Source organism: Rhinichthys klamathensis, unplaced genomic scaffold, assembly GCF_029890125.1.
Source record: "Rhinichthys klamathensis goyatoka isolate OS25496 unplaced genomic scaffold, OSU_Roscu_1.1 h1tg000040l_1, whole genome shotgun sequence".
NCBI lineage: Eukaryota > Metazoa > Chordata > Actinopteri > Cypriniformes > Leuciscidae > Rhinichthys > Rhinichthys klamathensis.
In genome coordinates, this window is record NW_026606587.1 from 14136074 (window position 1) to 14160910 (window position 24837).

A 24837-nucleotide genomic window follows, 5' to 3' on the forward strand; every position below is an offset into this window, starting at 1 on the left:
ATCACGGTCATTCTCTTGTGCGTTACGTGTGTTGGAGCTGCAGTTCACTTAACGGCCAGCGGTGTCGCTATAACAAGGTTTTCTCAACTCCTCATTAGCATAGCCCCTCTAATATAGCCTAGAAAAATTAATTTGTTATCGCAACTTTGTCAAATCAACCTAGATAATTAATGTTGTTCAGATAACGTAATATTTTCTGTTTCTGTTAATTAAACCAATCTCTTTCTTTATATTATCAAAAAAAAAAAAAAATGTTTCAAGGAACTCAATTTCAAGGCAACCAGGTTGTTTACTTTAAGTTAAACCAACAATCATTTTTTACAGCATGGGTACAAAAAAATACAACATTTTAATAATTTTGCTTTAATTCAGTGACAATATAAATATATAATTATATATAAAGGCCATATATTCTAATAAATATAATATTTACATTAATAATAGTTTAAAAAAATGTTTTATCTCTAATATCAAACTTAATATTTTTCTCACACATGGGTTTTTATAAATTAATATATAGAGCGGCCTCATAGGTGTAACAGATTGTTGTGTTGTGTCCTTTCCTTCAGTTGTTGCACCTGTATGAGACAGTGATGTATATGATTGACAGTTACAGTGAGCGTGCGTATGCATGGCTTATAACATATTCATTGATTGTTTGATCAACTCTCTCATTACATTCGTCCGTGTCTCAGTTGGTGAAGACAGGTTTCACCTGGCGATGTGCCCAAGACTGCCTCTTAATGTTTTATTTACGACCATTTGACCTTAAAGAAGGAAACGCGGATGAGGAATAAGAGGGATCGTTCCAGAACTAAATGCCAGGACTATCATTAGGAGTATTTGAGGCTGCAGGGTTTCGTGAAACATTGATTAACATTAACATGATTTGCATGTTGTGCAAGATCTTTGGTCGCTGTAACAAATTATTCATGGCAGTCGTTAAGGTCATACAAGATAAAGATTAGGCCAATGGTTTTGCTGTAGATCATATTTACATTGGAAAAGATAATCTCACGCACCTGGTCTAAACGGGGAAGAGAAAAACAAAGGAGTTTTTTTGTGGTGGTTTTTCACCCCAAAAAAAGAAGACGACAAAAACGAGGTCATTTCACTCTCATGTTGTTACAAACACAAATGATTTCCTTCTCACAAAAGCAAATATCAGGCAGAATGTGAACGCTGCACTTTCCCAAATAACAAAAACGACAAGAAATCTGATTTAGGAATGACACGAGATGAGGGTGAGTAAATGATAGTGGTGTAATATATCGCAATACAAAAATCCAACAATATATATTGTGTATAGTTCACCCAAAATAAAAATTACTGTGTGAGAAAAAAAAATCAAATTTACAGAGTTTTAGTGTCAGTACTACATAATTAATATATAATGTTGAATATAGTGTATAATAATGCAATGGAGGAATATTTGTGGGTCCTGATAATGATAATGCCAAATATATTATGTGACCAGTAAAAATGGCCGACATTATTTTAAATATATCTAGTCAGTGACAGAGTTCAAGCATATTCATCTAAAATAATTATGTATTTTCAGCTTCAGAATCATGAATATGTTTATTCTGGTGTCTCTATTGTCCTGTGCGTTGGGTTTCAGCACCAAGTCCAAGACTATTCATTTACACACACAATGTAATATAGCATTTTTAATCAACAGTATAGCCTACATTTTTTGTTATCCTTTTATCATATGTCTTGAGTATCAATAATATCGTATCGTGAGTTCAGTATCGTGATATGTAGCCTATCAAATCGTGACATGAGGGTATCGTTACAGAGAGAAGTTTAATTTTGGCTAAACTATACTTTCAAGAATCCAGACACCAGACTTGGAGAAACATAAAGCCTTCAGTTGAGTTATTAAATTATAGAGGACATCTGTTGCGATAGAGACACCAGAAAGCATGATAAATCTGCTGGACTGCTCGCGCCCGCTCTTCTTCTGTCAGTAACACGTGCACGCCATGTCTCGGAGTTTGGCGTTGTGTTTCGAGGAGTCTGGCTCATTGTGGATTCAGAGTCTGTTCTGTTCTCATGCAGGACGAGATGCTTTCGTCCCGAGAGAGAGTCAATGCAGTGGAGCTGAAGTTCAGTCACTTTTACTCTTGTAACGCCAACACTGTGTTCACTTCAGTGATGAATGAGACGAGTCATTCAAATCATTCATATTTCTTGAAGCATTTGAAGTTTAGCACAGCCTAATTGAAAGGGTATGATGAGAGAAGGAGAGAGAGAGAGAGAGAGAGAGAGAGAGAGAGAGAGAGAGAGAGAGAGAGAGAGAGAGAGAGAGAGACTGAGAGAGACTGAGAGAGAGAGTTATGCATACAGTCCAGTGAACCAAATGCTTTTGATAAGTGGATGGTCTTATACTGCCCTCTACAGTCCAGATATGAACCTTTAATTTATCAACTAGAATGCCTACATTACTGTTAATTTATTTGGAAACTTTCTTTGGAATTGAAAATTATTACTATTATCATTATCATAATCTGAAACAGAGCACTGCCAATGTATGTCTATAAGTTTTCCACATTTGGCACCACATTGTTAAAACATTTAGGATAAATAGATATAAAGAAATGTATATGTATACTCGTCCACACAGAGAACAAACAAAACAGTGTGTGTGTGTGTGTGTTAGTCACTGTAAATTTCCCTGATCAGGTGACACACATCATTGTCCATATATGTCCATATATAATATAATATAATATAATATAATATAAATTATAAGATGGTTTTGATGGAGATTGAAACCATCATAACCAACACAGCTAAAGACACTCAAAACTATATAGCAGTGTTATTTTAGTTTTATTATAGTTTTATTCATATTTTGAATTAGATTTTATTTGTTATTTGTTTGTTTTTTTTGTTCATGTTTTTAGTAACCTTAAGTGCTTTTGTCATTTTATTTTTTTATTATTGTTATCATTTTTAAAATATTGCAATTTAGGTTTATATTTTTCTGTTTAGTTTTGTTATTTGCTAATTTGCTAAAAAAAAATATTTGTTAATTTTTATTTATTTGCAGTTAATAGTTTGAATGCTTCAACTTAAACTCATTTCAGTTTATTGGCAAGGCAACATTTCTAATTTTCGTTAAGTTTAGGGTTTTCAAACAATATTTAGATTAATGCCGCGTTCCAGGCAACCGGTAACCCGTGTTTTTCCAACCTTATACCCGTGAAAGTGCACTGGAACGGCAGTCAAACCCGTGACTTCCCACCCATGAACTCGTACTAGATCGATGTACTCCCAGTTACGAGTTCTGACGTCACATAGCCCGCAAAACCATACAAAACAACAATGGCAGCCCCTACGGATGCAGTGTTTATGCAGGCGGTACACAGTGAGAATACACTTTAGGACAATATAACGTTGCAGTCAAATTAATAATAATATAATAATAATGATAATAATACACACAAGATTATGTATTACAATGTTATGTGTCTGAAACAATAAGTATGTATATACACACACGATTATGTATTACAATGTTATGTGTCTGAAAAAATAAGTATGTATATTGCGCTCAGGTAGTTTGGCGTGACTGGCCTGGAATGCTACAAAGTCGTGAGTCGTGGTTTGAAGTCGTGATTTACGTGCTCAAAAACCTGCCTGGAACGCAGCATTAGTTAACGATAATAATCCTGCCTAATCCTGTCACTCAGCTTGTGACAACTAGCCCCGGTCTCCCCAGTATATAGAGTAAATGAAAATTTCTACTAAATAAAGTGTTTTTATTTTTCACCAAGGCCCATAAAATGATAGTAAAAGTGATCAAACATAATGGCATTTTCTATATTTATGACATTATTTTGAATTAGGTACGTATTAAGAAATCAAACATGTAAACAATGAAGTATGAAATGTAAAAACGGCAGCCAGCGTTTAATTAAATCGCAATTTAAAAGCCATTCTGAATCTCAACTCTATTCTGAACAACTTTTTTTATTTTTATTTATTGAACAATATGTCATGAAAAAACAATAAGACAACAAAAATATATACGTTAATTAGACTATGACAGTGTTTCTCAACCTCTCCTGCAGGGACCCCCTGACAGGCCATGTTTTTGTTTTAACTCTGAAATGGCACACCTGATTCAAGTAATTAAAGGCTTAATGAGTAATTAGAGTAGGAATAGTTCAATTAATCAATTAGTCAACTACTCATTAAGCCTTTAATGACTTGAATCAGGTGTGCCATTTCAGGGTTAAAACAGAAACATGGCCTGTCAGGGGGTCCCTGCAGGAGAGGTTGAGAAACACTGGACTATGATAATAATGCCGCGTTCCAGGCAACCTGTAACCCGTGTTTTTCCAACTCGTAACTGGGAGTACATCGTTCCAGGCAACCTGTAACCCGTGTTTTCCCAACCTTATACCCGTGAAAGTGCACTGGAACGGCAGTCAAACCCGTGACTTCCCACCCGTGAATTCGTACTAGATCGATGTACTCCCAGTTACGAGTTGAAAAAACACGGGTTACAGGTTGCCTGGAACGCGGCATTAGATCCTTATATAATTACACTATGATAATAGGATCCTTTCTGAACGACAACTAGATCCGTCACGGAAGTCCAGTCCGCATGTCATTTCTCACCACGCGCACTGTGTGTAAACACGGAAGTCGCTCTCTGCTCTGAACCGGAAGTGCGTTGGCTTTCACTCACTGTCATCATTCAGTTGAGTCTCGTGCCTCTGAATTACAGTATCACTGAATGAAGCCATGCTGCGCTTAACAGCCCTGTGTTCAGTTGTCCTCTGCTTGTCTCTGGGTAAGTTAGTGTGTTCCTCTACTCATACTGCTTGTCAGATGATGTTTGTGAGATTGACGTGTTTACGTGTTAGCTCGTGACGTGTTTACTTGAGAATCATTTCACTGTGTTCAGAAATCTGTGCGATTACTATGCATGTTAGCTCATTTTTAGTCATCTTAAATGCGAATTTCTTTCCACGTTTACAAATCCTGACAGCAAGTTTTGTTGCAAAGGTGGTCAAGAGTGTCACTGGTTAAACCACATTCCTGTTAGTGTAAATTATGTAAAGGAGTGTCTTGAGTTCCTGTTTGAGGGCATTGTTTACACACTGCAAACTTGCGACGTGTTTAATATTGCCTGCGGGAACCCTGCTAAAAAAAACACCAAAACCAGCTTGGCTGCTCTTAGCTGGTCTCCCAGTTTTAAAAAAAAATCATCTTAAACCAGCTTAAGACCATTTATGCTTAAGATAACTAAATATATAGTTCTGAAAATCGTTAAAGAATAGCAGAGTTCACACCACAGCTATAACGATATAGAGAAACGATATCGTTGGGATCACTTTCATAACGATTGATGAACGATAAAAACATTGACAGCCAATCAGAATCCATCCTGCTGTTACGTGCTCAAGCATTTAAAGCGGCTGACAAGCACGCGCTTAGAATAAACAGTACGATATATATATATATATATTTAAAAATATTTGTAATATATATTAGCTGGGAGGGTTTTCAACAGGGAAGTCATCATGTATTTCTTAGTAAATCAGTTAAAAATCACAGACTTAAAAGTCGCAAATTAAAAGAAAAAGCAACATGAAGTGTCTTAGTTATGTTTTATAACTCCAAAACAGCTTTCAGTGATTCAATTGGCTTTATTCTACAAGTGTGAAGAATTCACCATTCATCCAAAAGATATTCCCTCATTGGGTGTCTTGATGATGCTATAGGCTTAAACGGCGTGCTAGGCCCAAGATTTGATTGTGATTCTCTCTCTCTCTCTCTTGTGGTATTTTTCAGTTTTCTCAAAACCATTGGTAGATGATGAACCTGATGTCACAGAGAATAAAAGCACTACTTTACAGGACGCAGATATAAATGGGGCAAATGGCAATGAGCTTCCACTGACACCAAATAATGCTGCTGACGATAGTAAAGATCCAGCACCTAAAACAGCTTCAGATGCTCAACCGGACAAACTTGATCCAGATAATGCAGAGACCTCTCCTGACAACAATGAACCGGTTAAAAATGAGGTAACAGCCCCTATAACGCCTGAAGAGGGTTCAGAAGTTAAAGAGGTGGAGAAAAACACACCTGAACCTGTTGGCAAACCTGCGGAAGCGGCTGAAGGAAAAGCCACAAATGAAGTCGGAAGTGAAGGAGAGATGCACACCACAGCTGAGCAGAATAAAGCAACTGGTGAACAAAACAACCCTGATCCTGGTGAAGATGAATCAGAGAAAGACATAAAAGAGAAGACTCCTGGAGAGGGAGAACCAACAGCCTCTAAACCTGCTGAAGATGAACCACACGATGCTAAAACAGACGAGAAGCCCAACACACCTGATAAAGCAGGGGGAAAAGAAACTGTTGATGAAGAGCAGAACACAGATGATGATGATGATGATGATTTTAAAACCAACTCTGTTGAAGAGGATGACGACAACAAGACCGAATCTGAGGCTCCTACGGGCAGCCAAGAGGGACAAACTGAAGATGACGCTGAGCCAGATGTGGGTGACGGTGGCAATCCTGATACTGGTGATGTTCTTTCAGATGAACTGGATAAATCTGACCACAAGAACCTGGAAAAGAACCGAAAAGCAAAGGATGATATCGAGTTCGAGGAGAGCGCAGAGAGCAGCCACTTCTTCGCCTATCTGGTGGCGGCCATCATTCTGGTGGCGGTGCTTTATATCGCCAGTCACAACAAGCGCAAGGTTAGTGAGCCTTTCCTCATCGAGAGCGTTTACTGCTGCTTTTAAAGCAACACTATGTAACTTTTCAACCTTCATAATATATTTCCAAAACCCTTGTGATGGTACATCGACTTACAATAGGTTGAATGACACGTCTGCCATGACGTGGTCTGTATCGCTTTTACTCGCACTATGTAACTTCAGGTTTCGGGTAGTAACCCGAGCACAAAAAGAACTACAAAACTCGACTGCTTTACGGCATACGTCACTTCCCCCACCACTTGATAGCGTCTCCCTGATGCCCGCAAATAAGTTCAAATCTGCCAGAATCTAGAGCGCGCATGCGAGACAGAAAAACTGCGCGCATAACATACATAGCGCGAGCACGGCAGAGAGGGAGAGAGCGAGAGACCTTGCGAGTGTGCCTCACGAAAGCTAGTCAACCCGCCACCCCCCCCGTTAGGGATGTGACGGTGAGGATTTTTTCACACCGGTTAATCGACGTGTTACAACACCGGTAATACCGGTATCACCGGCGGGGGCTTTTAAATCGCTAATTTAAAGGCACATGTAAAATGCGCGCGTTTGCACGGGCATGAATAATGGTGGTCTTGCGGAGCAACACTGTTTTGTTATTGTGCGCTGAATTGCCGCTCATTTGAAAACGAAACTAATTTTTTTTACATCGCTTATAAAAAGCTGGTGCAGCAGTGTGCACTTCACTTTCACTTATATACATTAGCGTTGGTGGATTTGAACTTGTCTTTAACTGAGGCAATCTCTCACGACACGTTAGAGCCACAAAACGGTAGGCCTATTGTTTAATTTTCTTCGACTGACCAAATTTGAAAGTTGAGACTTTGTTTCATATTAAATATTACCTGCTCGGTCCTGTCTGTCAGCACGTTGTCAGTGTCATATGGCTACGTGAGTTGCACGTATAAAATTAAGTTAACGAACAACCTCGATCCATCAGGAAACGCCATAGGTCGCTGAATTTCACTGCGCTTCATGAAGAGTTTTTCTTTTGCGTGAAGAAGCCGTTCGCCGGAGATGTGTTAAAGATAGCAGTGCATTCATGATTATTAGGCTGCCGGTGTAATAATCCTCCTGGCGCCGGGTCTGAGTGAGTCATTTACTCTCTTACCTTTGTTCTTTGATTAACTTTAATGACACTTTAAGACCAGCCGCTGCTGACAGAGACGCGATCTGACACTCCCATTTTCTCACAAATCTCTACGTTCATTTAAGACTTTATTTAAATCATTTAAGACTGCTCTTATGAGAACACTCGACAAATCCGACATTTTGGCATAATTTGTGTGTGTTACGGTTTGTTCAAGTCCAAAAGAGAACTCGATACTGACGCATGTCTTTTCTGTTTGTGTGTGTGTGTAATAGGCAGGACTTACAGCGTGGTCTCTTTAGTCTTAAAAGCATTCACATTAATAAGAGCGTGATCATACAACGCTAGTCAACGGGTAACAGAAAAAACGGATACTGAAACGGATATTCCAAAGCCGGCGCTGGATAAACAGCGAGCGTGCGCGTGCGACCGTAGGCTAAACTATTTACGACAGCGGTAATGGACAATTCCGCTTCCAACCTGTAGGGCGACCGCTGAGGAAAAGTTCCTTGGTGTTGCTTTAATACCCAGTGACCATTATTCCTTTCACCCTCTCCTATAGATCATTGCTTTTGTCGTTGAGGGTCGGAGGTCAAGAGGCTCACGGAGACCCAAAACATCGGATTACCAAAAACTCGACCAGCATGTGAGTAGCGATGCTCATTTATTCAATAATTACTTTCATATATGTGTGATGACTGGAAAACATGTTTCTACCACTGATATGTATAAACTAGATGAATTATCATGTTGCTAGCATGAATTAGCATGTATGTATGTAATTACTAATGTAATAATTTATGTATGTATAGTATGTAATTAAAAATATAGTATTTTTATAATTGCGAGTTTATATCTTGCAATTTTGACTCGCAAAAAGTAGCTATTACTTTTTCTTTTTTTTTCATGGTGGAAGTTTCTGTAAAAATGTTGTGGTGTGACTTCCCAAAACGTAATAATATTTGTAAAAAATAATGTTTTATTTTGAAAAATATGTTTAGAAACTTTCACAGCACGGAGTGGACATTTATGGAGACCTTTTTGTTTTGTTTTTTTGAGAATTTTAAATATAATTTTTTTTTTTGAAAATGAAAAAAAAAAAATCTTAAGTTTAGTATGTGTTGTAAACTACATTTTAAAACAATTTTTCCTTATCTTTATCATGGATGCTCTTGTTTTTCATTTAACCCGAATGCATGTTTAACTCGGCTATGGCACGTATATAAAACGCATAATGTTACCTAATTAAGAACGGCAACATATTATATGGTTCAAATGAAATCATAACAACAACAGTCTGATTATGCTTATGTGACTGATCAGAGTCAATCAAATAAAACTGTCTAAAAAAGTAACTATTACAGGTGTAACTCGAAAAATGAGAATATCGTGCAAAAGTAAAGGTGAAACTAATATATTATATAGACTCATTACATGCAAAGTGAGATATTTCAAGCCTTTATTTGTTATAATTTTGGATGATTATGGCTTACAGATATGACAACCTTTTCACAATATTCTAATTTTGAATTTGGGGTTTTCATAATCTGTAAGCCATAATCATCAAAATGATAACAAATAAAGGCTTGAAATATCTCACTTTGCATGTAATGAGTCTATATAATATATTAGTTTCACCTTTTAGGTTGAATTACTGAACTTTTGCACGATATTCTCATTTTTCGAGTTACACCTGTAATGTAGATTTTTATTTTTTACCTCATTGTAAATTGTACATTTTCTTCAATTGAAAAATGAAATTTTGTTTGTTTTTTATTCTGTTTTCCAGTGAGAAAGTCCAGTCAGACGAGTCAGCAGGGGATGAATCGAAATATTTGAACTGTGATCTTGAAACTTGAATTATTAATAATGCGGCGTATATTAACGCTCATGAACGCTGTACAGCAGATCCTCACTGACTCATCTAGACGTGACTCGTCTTCATCCGCTCATAGCATGTCAGGTATGTTGGAAACACAGAGCTATGATAACTGATCTTCATTCATTTACTGTTACAAATACATAAATCAAATCCATTATACCGGTACATACTGTAGATGTTGGTTCAATCTGTGACCTCTCTTTCTATTTAATTCCCGAGCCTTTTTGGTTGAGTTTCCTTGTTTGTTTTTTCTTTTCTCGATTTATTGCTGGGCGAGTTGTGTAATACAGAAGGAAACTGTATGTATATTTTTGAGAGTGTGTTGGTTGTTGATGTTTTATGGGTAACTGGGAATGATTGATTTTTTTAATCAGAATTGTGCTGTACGAGTTCTTGAAGCTGATCACACATTTCTAGGGCGTGTGAATTGCACTTTCTGTCGGTGTACATTAGTAAAGGAGTTATTAATATGCGTTACAGATATTCTGCACACTAAGAATGATGAATCATCTTCGCACGGCTCAACAATAAGGATATTTTCAGTTCAGATTCACACTTGCTCTTTTCACTGGTCCCACAACAAATTTATCGAACGATTAATCGCATCCTAAATAAAAGTTTGTGTTTACATAATATATGTGTGTGTACTGTGTATAATCACTCTGTATAAATGAATACACACACATGCATGTATATATTTAAGAAAAATGTGTTATTTATATATGAAATATTCATATATATATAATATAAATGATGTATAAGTAGTATATATACATGCAAATGTTTCTTAAATATATACATGCATATGTTAGTATTTATATATACATACATCACACACATATTATGTAAACTCAAACGTTTAATTTGGATGTAATTAATAGTGATTAATCGTTGCTTAGCAAAAAAATATATATTTATATATTATGTTTATGTGTCAGAGATGTGTTTTATATTTTCTGTTAAACATTACATTTTCTTTAGCAAAAAAAAAGTACACTAATTTATGTTTTAAAGCAAAAAAAGACTCCAAAAAGTCTCAAAACGACCCTTTTAAATACTTCAGCCCCGATTCTGACAACTTGCACTTTTCACTTTGGTGTTCAAACAAACCGTCCTGTCCTGGAGTAAACCCACCACTCAGCTGATGAAGAAACCATTGATTTATTGTTCTTTTCAGCAGCCACTGATTCATTTAAAGATGTTTTTTGGTGTGTAATAACCCGTGCTTGATTCATGGAGCGAGTCACTGACGAGATTCTTGTGCCAAATCCAGACAATGCCCAGAAACGAGTAGCAAAAGGACAGATACGTACGTACGCATACACCTCTTGATCCTAAAAACGGGAAATGGATATGTTATCGGGTGCCATGTTATAAGCTATCACACTCTCGCTGTGCCTACTGTGATGCCCGCTGTGTTCTCTGTGGAGCCTGTGATTTGACGTTTAACCAGTGGCTTTGCACAACCATTTTTCTTGAAATGAAGGAGCTATTTTGAATTCTTATGTGGGTATCGAATGTGATGGGGTGTAACTTGCCTGTTTACTGTGGTCTGTCTTTTACCACTATTGCAACCTTTACACAAGTGATATTCTTTCTACACTGAAAAGAAAATTGAATAAAGGTTTGATTCCCCCCCCCCCCCCCCCTCTGAGTCGTCTTTGTCACCTGAATATAGGGTTATTGTTAACAAAAACTAAAACTTGAAAAAAAAAAAAACATTGGTTGAAATAAACATTTACTGAAAAAAAACCTTTCTATTTCAGCTAGTTTTTCCATATTTTCTGAGTTTAACTTAAATAAATATAATTAAAAACTACACTGAGAAAAAAAATCGCTTATTAAAATGTTATTTTAATATTTAAAATGAGCTAAACCAACACAATTTCAATAGGCTACATTTTATCCTAACTTAATTTCACTGTGTTCAATCCACTTAAATACATGTGAAATTGAAGTTTACTCAATTTATTTGTGTTGGGACTACATGAATGATTTTTGTTGCATTAAAAGGGACAGTTCACCCAAAAATTAAATTTCTGTCATAATTTACTCAGAATGGCTACGCAATTTTTTTTTTACATTTTGTCATTTCATCTGAATATCAACATTTGTGAGATGTAGTCAGTCGAAAGAGGTTTGTTTGCAATTTTTTGTCCCTAAGAAAATAGTGATCTATGACTGAATTATGTTGAATAGCAAGGTATATTTGTTAATGAGGGATTTGTGGACAGATCAATATTTTGGATTTGTGGAGTAACAGTTACAGTTTTTATTTAGAAGTAAAAAGATAAAATAAAACCACTGGGGTAAGATGGTCCACCAGAATTGGCACAGTAATAATTATTGTAATTAATGGGGTTATTATTCTGTATTTCCATGAATAAGATATACATTTCAGACATCTTTGATTAAAACCTAAAGGTTAGTTGAGTGCAATCATTAAATTTGCATTCATAGTGTTGCTATTATGACATATCTTCAATTAAAAATATTCATATGCCTGTATATAAGTCATAGAATAACATTTTACCTTTCAGATTAATCTCTTTTACTAGGGTCACAACAATCTGTTGTTCAATTATTATCAACTAATTTTTTAATACAATAGTTTATTTAGTATTTAACATTAATGAAACTTTAAAAAATATTTAAATAAGAAATATCAAAAGTAATTTAAACAAAATGTTTACGCTATAACAAATATCAAAATATCGCTATCAAAATGCCTCTATTTTATATTCTCTTTCGTTTAATACAACATTATTTGTAACATTATTATTATTATTATTATTATTATAACAACAACAACAGCACCAATGAGAATAAAAACAGTATAAATAATAATAATAATGATTGTAATATCCTATAAATGATTTATATACGAATGCTTCCTGGTTTAGTAAGAACAGTTTATCAGTCAGTCACAGATTAACTGACACACCCTGATATGATCGATCAGTCAGCGAGCATGAAAACCTTCCCGAGCCTGTGGAGGGAGACAACACTGATCTGAGATCAGCTTTACACACACAGGAAGAGGAAGTGAGGGAGTGTTTGAGATCAAGGATGGACACAGAGCCACAGAAACTACTTTAACGCTCTTTTATCCTCATGAAATACAGATGAAGGCGATGGACGGGTTTCCCCAGCTAGTGTGAAGGTGATCTGACTGTCATTCTTACCAGGGTAAGGCTTTTTAAAGCGTTAAATCTAACGTTAGCTATCTAAGTTTATTGCTGCACATATTCATATTACACCATAATAACAAACCACACATAGAATGAAGGCGTTTTTAGGGGTTGGATATTTTATATATGACGCAAAACTATGCAATGTGAGTGTTTGAATGGGAAATATCACCTGTTTAACACTTTATTTCACATCTTTATTTGATCCATTCTGTCAGCAGCACAGTAACGTTAATAGTTAACTACTCACTCAGTAGTTTATTATCCTCTCTAGAATGTACACATATTTTAACACCTGGGTTTTTATTGGTCAACGTATAAAGGCCCGTTCACACCGAGGATGATAAAGATAATAAGATATAGATATCGTTCTCAATATTAAAGAATAGCAGAGTTCACACCACAGCTATAACGATAAAAGCACAGAGAAACGACATGTTAACTTGGAATCACTTTCATAACTTTTTCATCCAGCGAAAAAACGAGAAAAAATATTGACAACCAATCAGAATCCATCCTGCTGTAACGAGCTCGAGCGTTTAAAGAGACAGACAAGCACGCGCTTAGAATAAACAGTACGATATTGTCCGCTGATTTGGACGCTAATATAGTTATCTTTAGTTGTTCTTGTGAACGGGCCTTTATGCTAGTAAATGTTTCTTGCACTAAAACATTTAATTCACATGACTGTACTACTTCTCGTTGTTTTGCTACTGTACCTTTAAGACTTCTAACGTTATATGTAAATGCATCTGACATTCATAGTTCACCCAAAAATGAAAATACTGTCATCATTTACTCACCCTCATGTTGTTCAAAACCTGGATGAGTTTCTTTCTTCTGCTGAACACAAAAGAAGATATTTGAAGAATATAGTTGGATAGTTTTCCTACTATGGAAGTCAATGGCTACCGTCAACTGTTTTGACTTCCAACATTCCTTAAAATATCATTATTTGTGTTGAGCAGAAGAAAGACACTCATACAGGTTTGGAACAACATGAGGGTGAGTAAATGATGACAGAATTTCCAGTTTTAAGTGAACTGTCACTTTAAGATGCTGAATACAGTGTTTATGTGGCTGGGGTGATAATAAACACATATATTTCATTCAGAAATCGTGTTTTGTCTGTGATGTTTCCTCACAGGGTTGAAGGCGTAGATTGGGGACATGATGTTGGACCACGCTGACGTGAGTTTCACCCCAGAGGAGCGAGTGCGGGCCTTGACGAAGAAGGGCAGCTCGGTGGACATGAACGAAGCAGTGCCGGTCCGCAGATACTTCCGCTCGGGCATGGAGATGATCCGCATGGCACACGTGTACGACGAGGAGGGCAACACAGAGCACGCCTTCGTCCTCTACAACAAATACATCACGTGAGAAAGAAGACCTCTGAACCGGACGCTGTTTTAGGGGGATACTCCACCCGAAAGTGAAAGTTCATGTCATCATTTACTCGTTCCAAACTTTCTTTCTTCTGTGGAGGTTTTGAGAATGTCTCAGTGTTTGTTTGTTTGGTCCTTACAACAAGGTTCATACAAGTTGTTTAAACTACTTGAAGTCCTCGAAATTTAAGTCCTTGAAAACAGCCATTTTTATGAAGAATTACTTGAAAAGTGCTTGAATTATTGAAATTCAATTTATGGGATTAATTTATTTAAATTGTATTGATAAAACAATCTTTTCGCGCAATATTAAAGCCGCAGTCCGTCTGATAGAGATAAAGAGGCGTTTTGCATGGCTGTGAGCGTGATATTGCTCATATAAATATCCAAGTATATGATACAGCTTTTATTCTCAAGTCGATTCATGAGCAAATATTCAGTTTGAATAAGGAAAGCGATATCTTTGTTATAGTATCCTTTCAATGGTTAAAGTTACCAGTTATTGCATCTGCTGCACTTTATTTGTACCATTTTGTTTTATTAGTTTATTTTTATTGATCTATTTACCTTCTTTAGAATTTAAAAGATAATAAAGATATTGTTTGATAAATGAGATCTCTGATTGTAGTCCTTAAAAAAATAAAAATAAAAAAAGTAGTTCTTGAAAAGTCCTGGAATTTGATTTTACAGTGTCTGTACGAACCCTGTAACAGTGAAAGTCAATGTGGTTTGGTTCCCAATGTTTCTGTTCCCCGCAGAAGAAAGTCATGAGTGTGAGTAAATGATGACGGGATTTTCACTTCTGGGTGGAGTGTCCCTTTAACTGGAATGGGAGCGTGAGTAATATTGGTAATATTTCAGTTTAATTGCAACAGGTTTAACTCCTGTTCTTTTTAACCCGGCAGGCTTTTTATTGAAAAGCTTCCTAAGCATCCAGAATATAAGCTGTCTAATATTGCTGAGAAGAAGGAGATGTTACGGGTAACGTAGTCTTGTGAAGTCTAGATGGAAAATGATTGTTTTGATCAAAAATCTCATCATATCTTGTTAGTGGTCTTAGTTTTGCTGTGGCTCCTCACACAGAAGCTAAAGGAGACGGCTTTCCCTCAAGCAGAGCTGCTGAAGAAACATTTACTGAGAAGATATGAGAGAGAATATGCGGAGTACATCAGCAAAAAGGTGAGGCACATTGTCCTGACGCTGGTCAACATTATCATGGAACAAAAGGGAATTTTTTTAAACCTGTCAAGAATAAGTTATATTTTACCTTCAGAACCAAAAGAAAGAAATCAAATGTTATATTTTGCATGATCGAACTTTAGGCCCATTATTATTTTTGTGCATTGTCACATTATTTACGTGAAATCTCTTTGTCATAATTCATCCAGACATTTATTTACTTAATTTCCAGTTTCCATAATTCCACATGGATATATTATATACACATACATTAAAACCACTGACAGGTGAAATTGATTATATTGTTACTATTAAACAATAGGAACCGTTATAAATAATTGAGCACCAATAATAATTGAGTTTTAATCATCATTTTAGAATGATTTCTGAAGGATCATGTGACAATAAGAAAATCAGTAATTGAAATCAGAATCATTCAAATTCGGTAACACTTTACAATAAGGTTAATTTATTAAACATTAGTTAATGTATTAACTAACATGAACTAACCATGAGCAAAACATTTGTGACTGTATTTGTTAATCTTTGTTAATGTTTGTTAATACAAATCCAGCTGTTCATTGTTAGTTCACAGTGCATTAACTAATGTTAACAAGATTTGAACAAAGTAAATGTTGAAATTAACATTAACAAAGATTAACAAATGCTGAAGAAGTATTGTTCATTCTTAGTTAATGTTAACTAATGAACCTTATTGTAAAGTGTCACCTAAAATTCAAAGGCTACCCAACCCTAGATGCACAACAGGACTGTCCATCTTCAATTTTGTCATATATAAAGATAAAAAAAAAGTGTTAAAGAAACTCTTGAACTAAAATAAAATGTGCAATGAAAAAGTATAAATGTAAAACAAATTGAAACGACACCCAGCCCTAGATGCACGTGTGTTTAACCTCACGAGTCGTGTTGTCGTCCACTAGCGTGCGGAAGCAGAAGCGCTGGAGCGTGAGTTATCCCGTCAGCGAGAGCTGGAGTCGGAGAGGCAGCGTGTGCTGGACATGCAGAGGAGACAGCGAGAGCAGGAGCAGTTCAGCATGTTCGAGGACATGATCCGACAGAAGGAGCGTCCAGAACACGGGCACCAGATCAGCTCTCCGGCGTCCCAGCAGGAGGACACGCTGCTCATCCCCGGGATCCAGGGTCCACCGCTGCCCTATCTAGAGTCCCCCACCCCCCCTCAGAGCCCGCTGGCCAATCACAGCGCTCCGCCGGCCCCCCCGACCTTTGACCGCTCGCTGAAACCGGGTCACCTCAGCAGCAACAGTACGGCTCGCTCTCAAACCTCACTACACATGAAGCAGCCTGATTCTGATGTGGCGATATATCGGCCGATACCGATACGGTGGCCGATATATCGCCACACCAGAATCAGGCTGCTTCATTTATAATGTTATAGTTATGTTTATAGTTTCTGTTTCTGTTGAGACGATATTTCGCCCACCATATCGGTATCGGCCGATATATGTTCGTTTATAATATTATAGTTATGTTTATAGTTTCTGTTTCTGTTGTGACGATATATCGGCCACAATATCGGTATCGGCCACCATATCGGTATCGGCCGATATATGTTCATTTATAATATTATCGTTATGTTTATAGTTTCTGTTGAGACGATATTTCGCCCACCATATCGGTATCGGCCGATATATGTTCATTTATAATGTTATCGTTATGTTTATAGTTCTGTTGTGACCATATATCGGCCACCAAATCGGTATCGGCCGATATATGTTCATTTATAATGTTATCGTTATGTTTATAGTTTCTGTTTCTGTTGTGACGATATATCGGCCACCATATCGGAATCGGCCCATATATGTTCATTTATAATATTATAGTTATGTTTATAGTTTCTGTTTCTGTTGTGACGATATATCAGCCACCATATCAGTATCGGCCCATATATGTTCACTTTTACTGTTATCGTTATCAGCCTGATAAGAAATTTAGCCGATATATTGAAGCCGAAAAATAATAGATTTTGTCTTTCAAATGAGCACTGTTCGCCATGATGGTTTTGATTTGCTTGAAATATGATTGGAATCACTTAAAAAAGGACAATACAGTTCAGTGCAACATGTGCAGCACAAATATCGGCTACATAAAATTATCATGAGAATGTTATAATTGTGTGTTTGGGACGTGGCTTTTATAGGTGAGATTTTTGGTTTTGTAACCAGGCTCTCAAAAATTAGATAAAAATTTGGATTTATATTTATCGGCCAATATATCGGTTATCGGCTTTCAAATGTAAAGATTTATCTGCCAAAATGTTCATATCGGCGCATCTCTAGTTGTGACAGTGTTTCTCTTTGTGTTTCAGCTACAATGGTTGATGGTTTACGCCAGATTGCTGTTCCTGCTGAACTCTGTGGCAAATTCCTGCGAATAGCCAATAGCAACACCATAAGAGCCGTGGAAACCTGTGGGATACTCTGTGGGAGACTGGTATGACGGTCCTTCTGTAGGATTTCATACTTTAACATCACCTACATTTTGCCTGTATTATTTGACAATTTTATGAACGCTGCAGATTATTTGGGATAATTTGATGTTTTCAACAAATTTTAATTCGAATGGATGGCTGTTAAAGGTATACTTCATAATTTCCCTCATCATGCGGTCCCAGATGTAAATGACTTTCTTTCTTGTGTGGAACGGAGAGATTTTTAGAAAAATAATCCATTGCTGCGAGTCCATTTAATGCCAGTGTACCGGACCCCCAGATTTGACACTTCAAAAACCACACAAAACGAACACGACAGTAATCCTTGATGCAACACTTTAGGAAAATAACACTTGACATAAACATCAGCGTGTTTGAGTATTCATGACATAAGCGTGTTGTGAAATGGAGGAAGTGATGTGGAAGCACTTCTCGCATGAGTTTCACAATGTGCTGACATTTACCTCAAGCGTGAACTCATGACTGAAGCGATGGTTTATTGTTGTAAGTTACAAATTGTATTTATCTCTCTCTCTCACACACACACACTTACACTCACACACTTACCCACTCACTCACTCATACACACTCACTCACTCTCTCACACACTTACCCACTCACTCATACACACTCACTCTCTCACACACTTACCCACTCACTCATACACACTCACTCACTCTCACACACTTACTCACTCACACTCTCACACACTTACTCACTCACTCTCTCACACACTTACTCACTCACTCTCTCACACACTTACTCACTCACTCTCTCACACACTTACTCACTCTCTCACACACTTACTCACTCACTCTCTCACACACTTACTCACTCACTCTCACACACTTACTCACTCACTCTCTCACACACTTACTCACTCACTCTCTCACACACTTACTCACACACTTACTCACTCACTCTCTCACACACTTACTCACTCACTCATACACACTCACTCACTCTCACACACTTACCCACTCACTCATACACACTCACTCTCTCACACACTTACTCACTCACTCTCTCACACACTTACTCACTCACTCTCTCACACACTTACTCACTCACAGTCATACACACTCACTCTCTCACACACTTACTCACACTCATACACACTCACTCACTCTCTCACACACTTACTCACTCACTCATACACACTCACTCACTCTTACACACTTACCCACTCACTCATACACACTCACTCTCTCACACACTTACTCACTCACTCATACACACTCACTCACTCTCACACACTTACCCACTCACTCATACACACTCACTCTCTCACACACTTACTCACTCACTCATACACACTCACTCACTCTCTCACACACTTACTCACTCACTCTCTCACACACTTACTCACTCACTCATACACACTCACTCTCTCACACACTTACCCACTCACTCATACACACTCACTCACTCTCTCACACACTTACTCACTCACTCTCTCACACACTTACTCACTCACTCTCTCACACACTTACTCACGCACTTACTCACTCACTCATACACACTCACTCTCTCACACACTTACCCACTCACTCATACACACTCACTCACTCTCTCACACACTTACTCACTCACTCATACACACTCACTCTCTCACACACTTACTCACTTACTCACTCACTCTCTCACACACTTACTCACTCACTCATACACACTCACTCTCTCACACACTCACTCTCTCACACACTTACCCACTCACTCATACACACTCACTCACTCTCACACACTTACCCACTCATTCTCTCACACACTTACTCACTCACTCATACACACTCACTCTCTCACACAATTACTCACGCACTCACACACTCGCTCACGCACACGCTCACTCACTCACACACACACTCGCTCACTCACTCGCGCACTCGTTCATGCACTCACTCACTCACGCACTCACTCGCTCACGCACACACACACTCGCTCACTCACACTCGCTCACTCATGCACACACTCACACACTTGCTCACTCGTTCACGCACTCGTTCATGCACACTCGCTCACGCACACACTCGCTCACTCACGCACTCACTCGCTCACGCACACACTCACTCACTCACTCGCTTATGCACTCGTTCACGCACACACTCACTCACACACACTCACTCACTCACTCACTCGCTCACGCACTCGTTCATGCATACACTCACGCACACACTCACTCACTCGTTCATGCATACACTCACGCACACACTCACTCACTCGTTCATGCACACACACACTCACGCACACATACACTCACTCACTCGCTCACGCACTCGTTCATGCACACACTCACGCACACACACATGTTCATCTGAAGAAAGAAAGTCATATACATCTGGGGCAGTAAAAAATGAGAGAATTTACATTTTTGGGAGGAGTATCTCTTCCCAATACTTTTGTTTGTATAGTATATCATGCATTCTTGGATAGGCTTTACCAGTACAATGTATTAAGAGCGTGTGTGTGTGTGTGTGTGCCTGTTGCAGAATATGAACGCGTTCACAGTGACGCATGTGATCGTGCCGAAGCAGTGTGGCGGTCCAGATTACTGTGACACGGAGAATGAAGAGGAGCTGTTTCTGGTGCAGGACCAGCACAACCTCATCACCCTGGGCTGGATACACGTCAGTCTCAGCTCCGCCTCCTCCACTTATACAGCACCTTTATTCTCATTAGAAACATGTATAACCAAATTAGGTCGGATTATACACAACACAAACAATGTTACATACAACAGAAATATTACAAAAATAATCAATTTGTAATCAGTTTTTAAATATTGCACTTATAAGAAATATATGGAAAAAAAAAAATATATATAACTGATATCAAGCATAGCATGTAATGTTATAAATTGAGTTTGAATCCCCCCCCCCTCCCTATTGTTGAGCTGAAAGAGCAAGTAATCATCTTTCCGTGATTATTTCCCCATATGTCCATCAGAGGCATACAGTTCTCAGATCAGATGTGTGACCGATCAGCTCTGCTCCACAGACACACCCGACTCAGACCGCATTCCTGTCCAGCGTTGATCTGCACACACACTGCTCGTACCAGATGATGCTGCCCGAGTCCATCGCCATCGTCTGCTCGCCCAAATTCAACCAGTAAGTGAAGTGGCCCCGAAGTCACACCTCAAAGTCTCTGAATGTCACTGCATTAGATACACAATATCAGCCTTTTCTCCGAAATAACTGTGGTTCTATTTATCCCGCGGTCTTTGAAAACCTGGATATGTGAGAGAATTTTAAAAGTGTGATTTCATTTTATAGAGGCTTTTCTCAAAAATAACTGTGGTTCTTTATTTATGAACCAGGGTTCCCGCGGTCTTTGAAAACCTGGAATTTTAAAAGTGTGATTTCATTTAATAGAGGGTATGCATTGAGGTCACTTTCCCACAGGAACACACTCCCTCAGCCGGACTGAGTGGCAGAAGAGCTGCTGAGTGACTGGGTTTAATAGAGGAAACCACGAGTAAAACAAACGATTATCAGTTTAAACTAAAGCTTGATATAGTGTTCCTTACAACTTACCAAAGACCCAGTGATCCACGGATATTGACATGCCGCCAGGAATCGTGTTTCCTGACATTTATATGTGCCTGATTTCAACATCGGGGAAATACATAAAGCAAATTTGCCCCTGAACGCTTTATATAAACACAATATAGGTCTAAATCCGTGTGATCACTGACATCAATGTTATATACATCATCATATCGTCCAGCGCTAAAACTTGTATTTTTGTCAGTGTTTATTTAAAAACGTCCAATTATGCAGAATATACAATGGTAAATATTTAATTGATGAGTTGTCAATACAATATATAACAATACAATATATAGGGTATGATTTTACCTTTAAATCCAGCATATTGACACAAAATAACTGCAAATCCGCCTTTCTCTGTCTGGATCCAGTTGTTTCTGTGAATCGCAGCGATCATTTGCTTCTCTGTTCTGTAGCTTTCGGCAGTCTGTAAAAATACACCTCAGATTTCTTGTCAAATCTATTTATACAGTCAATCTCAAAGCTATTTCCCGTTTTATGTTTTCAGCGGGCTGCTGCTCAGTGTTTCTGCCGCTCAGTGTGTGTAACCAGCTGACGGTGACATCACACACATATCCTCTATTGGCTAGTAGGGTGACCACCTGGTTATTGCTCTGTTGCAGGTCAGCAGACCTGATTTTGCGGGACACGAGGGAGAGAACTTAGCCTACTATTATTAATAAATATTGATTTTATATTAGATGTCTTTTTGCACTAACATGCTTTAAATTGCTAATATTATGACGCTGACCGGCGCTGTGAACGTCACTAATAATATAAAACAAATTTTAACAGCACGGGTCTATCATTCAATCTAAATAATTAAGTGACAATAATAATCCAATCGCTAAAAACAAAATTTCTAAATACATAAATTCCTTTAGGAAAGAGTAAAGATTAAATGCGTTCTTACCGGATTGAGTGCATCTTGAATTTATATTTTTTGTCTGATCTGGCAGCTTCGGTAGCATACACTGCAATCTCCTTTTTTAGGGTCACCTGTAACTGGTTTTAACCATGTATATTTTTTCTCCCATTCCTTATTATACGAACAAAGACGCTTTTTCTTCTCGGGAGCTCCGGATAGATCAATTTTTCTGTTGCCGTCTTTTCCGGGTTTTTTTTTTTCTCGTTTGTGTGTGTGTGTGTGTGTGTGTGTGTTTTTTCTCAGTGTTTGTTTTCCCGCTCTGGTTAGAACCAATAATAATGGCTGCGCCGCGCATGTTCAGTGTTTTCTTATTAACATTTTTTTTTATTGTAGAATTTTTAATTTAAAGGATGATGAAATAAATTATGCAGACAAGATTCAAATGTGGGACACTGCTTATGACTTGCGGGACAAAGCTTCGAATTTCGGGACTGGTCACCCTATTGGCTAGATAAACATCACAGCGAATAAAACAAATCTGAACGACTGTTTGAAAACATGTAAATACTGTCTGCGTGTGTGCAGCGCTGTTTACTGCTAAATCTAGGGATGAAATCATACCCTATATATTGTATTTGTGCTTTTTTATAAACACTGTCTACTGTCAGTGAGCGCGACTGCATTGTCTCTCAGCCTGATGTTGTGGTGTTCACAGGACCGGCTACTTCAGACTGACCGACTATGGCCTGGAGGAGATCTCGACCTGCACTCAGAAAGGCTTTCATCCTCATCCCAAAGAACCTCCTCTTTTTACGGTAGTGACATCAACCTTCACCTTCAGTCCATCTGCATGCGTTCGGAAACGCCCTTCATTAACACGCATGTTGTTCCCCTCAGGGTGGCAGCCACATTATAATCACAGAGGGCACCGTCTCGATGCTTGACCTCCGGTGACCCCTTCGCACGCCGCGGCCGTGAAGCTTATTCCTCATGTTTTCACAGCTTTCAGTGGTGGTGGGATTTCTTGAAGAGACAGACACTTGCCTACAAGCAGCACTTTTGGGATAATTCGAGCGCACTGACTGAAGCGGCGACTTTTATGACTCAGGAACACGAACACCTCCACGGGACTCTCCGTTTGCGCTGTCCTAATGATCTAGCGAGCAGTAAGCTAATGTTTCGTGGTTATTTATGCTCTGATCACACACACTAACATAACTCATCTGTTGAAACGACATTAAAGCAAAGGGTTTTTTAAACTACTGAGTTTCTTTGAGAACCGCTTCAGACAGAACACGTCATGAATGCAGCAGTCTCAGTTTTTGTTATGAAAAATTTTCTTAAAATGACTTTTTTTTTTATAGCAGTAATTACTGTAATCCATGATGATGATGTTGAATTCTTGCTTCTGATTGGTTCACAGACGTTTTGAGGGGCCGTTCACACAGATCGCGTTTCAAAATGCAAGACGCAGGCCAGTGGAATGAAAATTATATAAACTATAGACAGGGTTTTTAAAAAGTCAAACTAGTTTTAACGTGAGCTTTTAGAACGTTGTCATGTGTGAGATGCTGTAAAAGACACTGAATGCATTTTTGCATTTAAAAAGTGCAAGGTATAGCAAGTTGAACTACTTTTAACATGACATGGCATCCTAAAAATGCAGCTTGTGTGTGAGACACTGCAAAAGATGCGAGACGTGAGCGCAACGGTCCGACGCGTGATTCACACTCAATGCATTTGGTTTAAACGTCAGGTAACACTTTACAATAAGGTTCATTAGTTAACATTAGTTAATGTATTAAGTACATTAGCAACACATTTGTTACTGTATTTGCTACGTTAGTTAATAAAAATACAGTCATTCATTGTTTGTTCATGTTAGTTCACAATAAAGTATTAGTAAATGTTGAAATTAACATTTACAAAGACTAATAAATGCTGTATAAGTGCAGTTCATGCTAACTAATGTAGTTAACTAATGAACCTTATTGTAAAGTTTGACCAAATGTCAACTTTTTTTTTGTTCAAGATTAACATTTAACTGACAATACATCATCAAGCCTTCTTCCAAAATATGTTTTTTGTGTTACCCTGATTCACTGATAAACATAAGCATAATAAGTGTGTTTTAGACTGGACAGGATGGTTTTTCATAGCCTGGTTAAAACCAGAGCATTCTCAGTTGTAAATGAGTTATGGTCTGGCAAAGCGTCATAGACAAATCATTTCCAGAGGGGCGTCACCAACGGACGTCGCGGATAGACCTAAACCCAATCAGAGCGATAAAGGAGATGACGTATGCAGAGCGGCGGAGAAACGTCTCCGAGTGTTGTTCTTTGCTCGGTTTTTAACTAAAAGGAAACGTTCAAATGGCTTAAAACAGACGCGATAGCTGATTGGAACGAGTGATGTTCGACGGCGGCATCCATCTTTGTAATGTCGGCTACAAAATCTGCTTCAAAATCCCAG

At 38.0% G+C, this 24837-nt stretch overlaps 2 protein-coding genes across 2 annotated transcripts; both read left to right on the top strand.

Annotated features, from left to right (window-relative positions):
* Positions 1–5892: 5892 nt before the first annotated feature.
* On the top strand, positions 5893–10307 carry tgoln2 (trans-golgi network protein 2). Its single transcript, XM_056246495.1, has 4 exons — positions 5893–5897; positions 5948–6737; positions 8405–8488; positions 9632–10307. Exons 1-4 carry the CDS (start codon positions 5893–5895, stop codon positions 9632–9634), a joined length of 882 nt encoding a protein of 293 aa, XP_056102470.1. The 3' UTR covers positions 9635–10307.
* Positions 10308–12742: 2435 nt separating this feature from the next.
* stambpb (STAM binding protein b) lies at positions 12743–23463 on the top strand. Its single transcript, XM_056246922.1, has 10 exons — positions 12743–12913; positions 14063–14291; positions 15206–15281; positions 15384–15479; positions 16421–16763; positions 17827–17951; positions 20436–20573; positions 20944–21056; positions 23081–23180; positions 23263–23463. Exons 2-10 carry the CDS (start codon positions 14086–14088, stop codon positions 23317–23319), a joined length of 1254 nt encoding a protein of 417 aa, XP_056102897.1. The 5' UTR covers positions 12743–12913; positions 14063–14085; the 3' UTR covers positions 23320–23463.
* Positions 23464–24837: the final 1374 nt, after the last annotated feature.

Bases quoted from the DNA above. Each gene is read 5' to 3' on its own strand.
- tgoln2 (XM_056246495.1), top strand. The intron at 6,738-8,404 runs GTTAGTGAGCCT...CCTCTCCTATAG, and splicing joins CCAGTCACAACAAGCGCAAG to ATCATTGCTTTTGTCGTTGA.
- stambpb (XM_056246922.1), top strand. From the start codon at position 14,086: ATGATGTTGGACCACGCTGACGTGAGTTTCACCCCAGAGGAGCGAGTG. The intron at 17,952-20,435 runs GTATGACGGTCC...TGCCTGTTGCAG, and splicing joins GGATACTCTGTGGGAGACTG to AATATGAACGCGTTCACAGT. The intron at 21,057-23,080 runs GTAAGTGAAGTG...TGGTGTTCACAG, and splicing joins TGCTCGCCCAAATTCAACCA to GACCGGCTACTTCAGACTGA.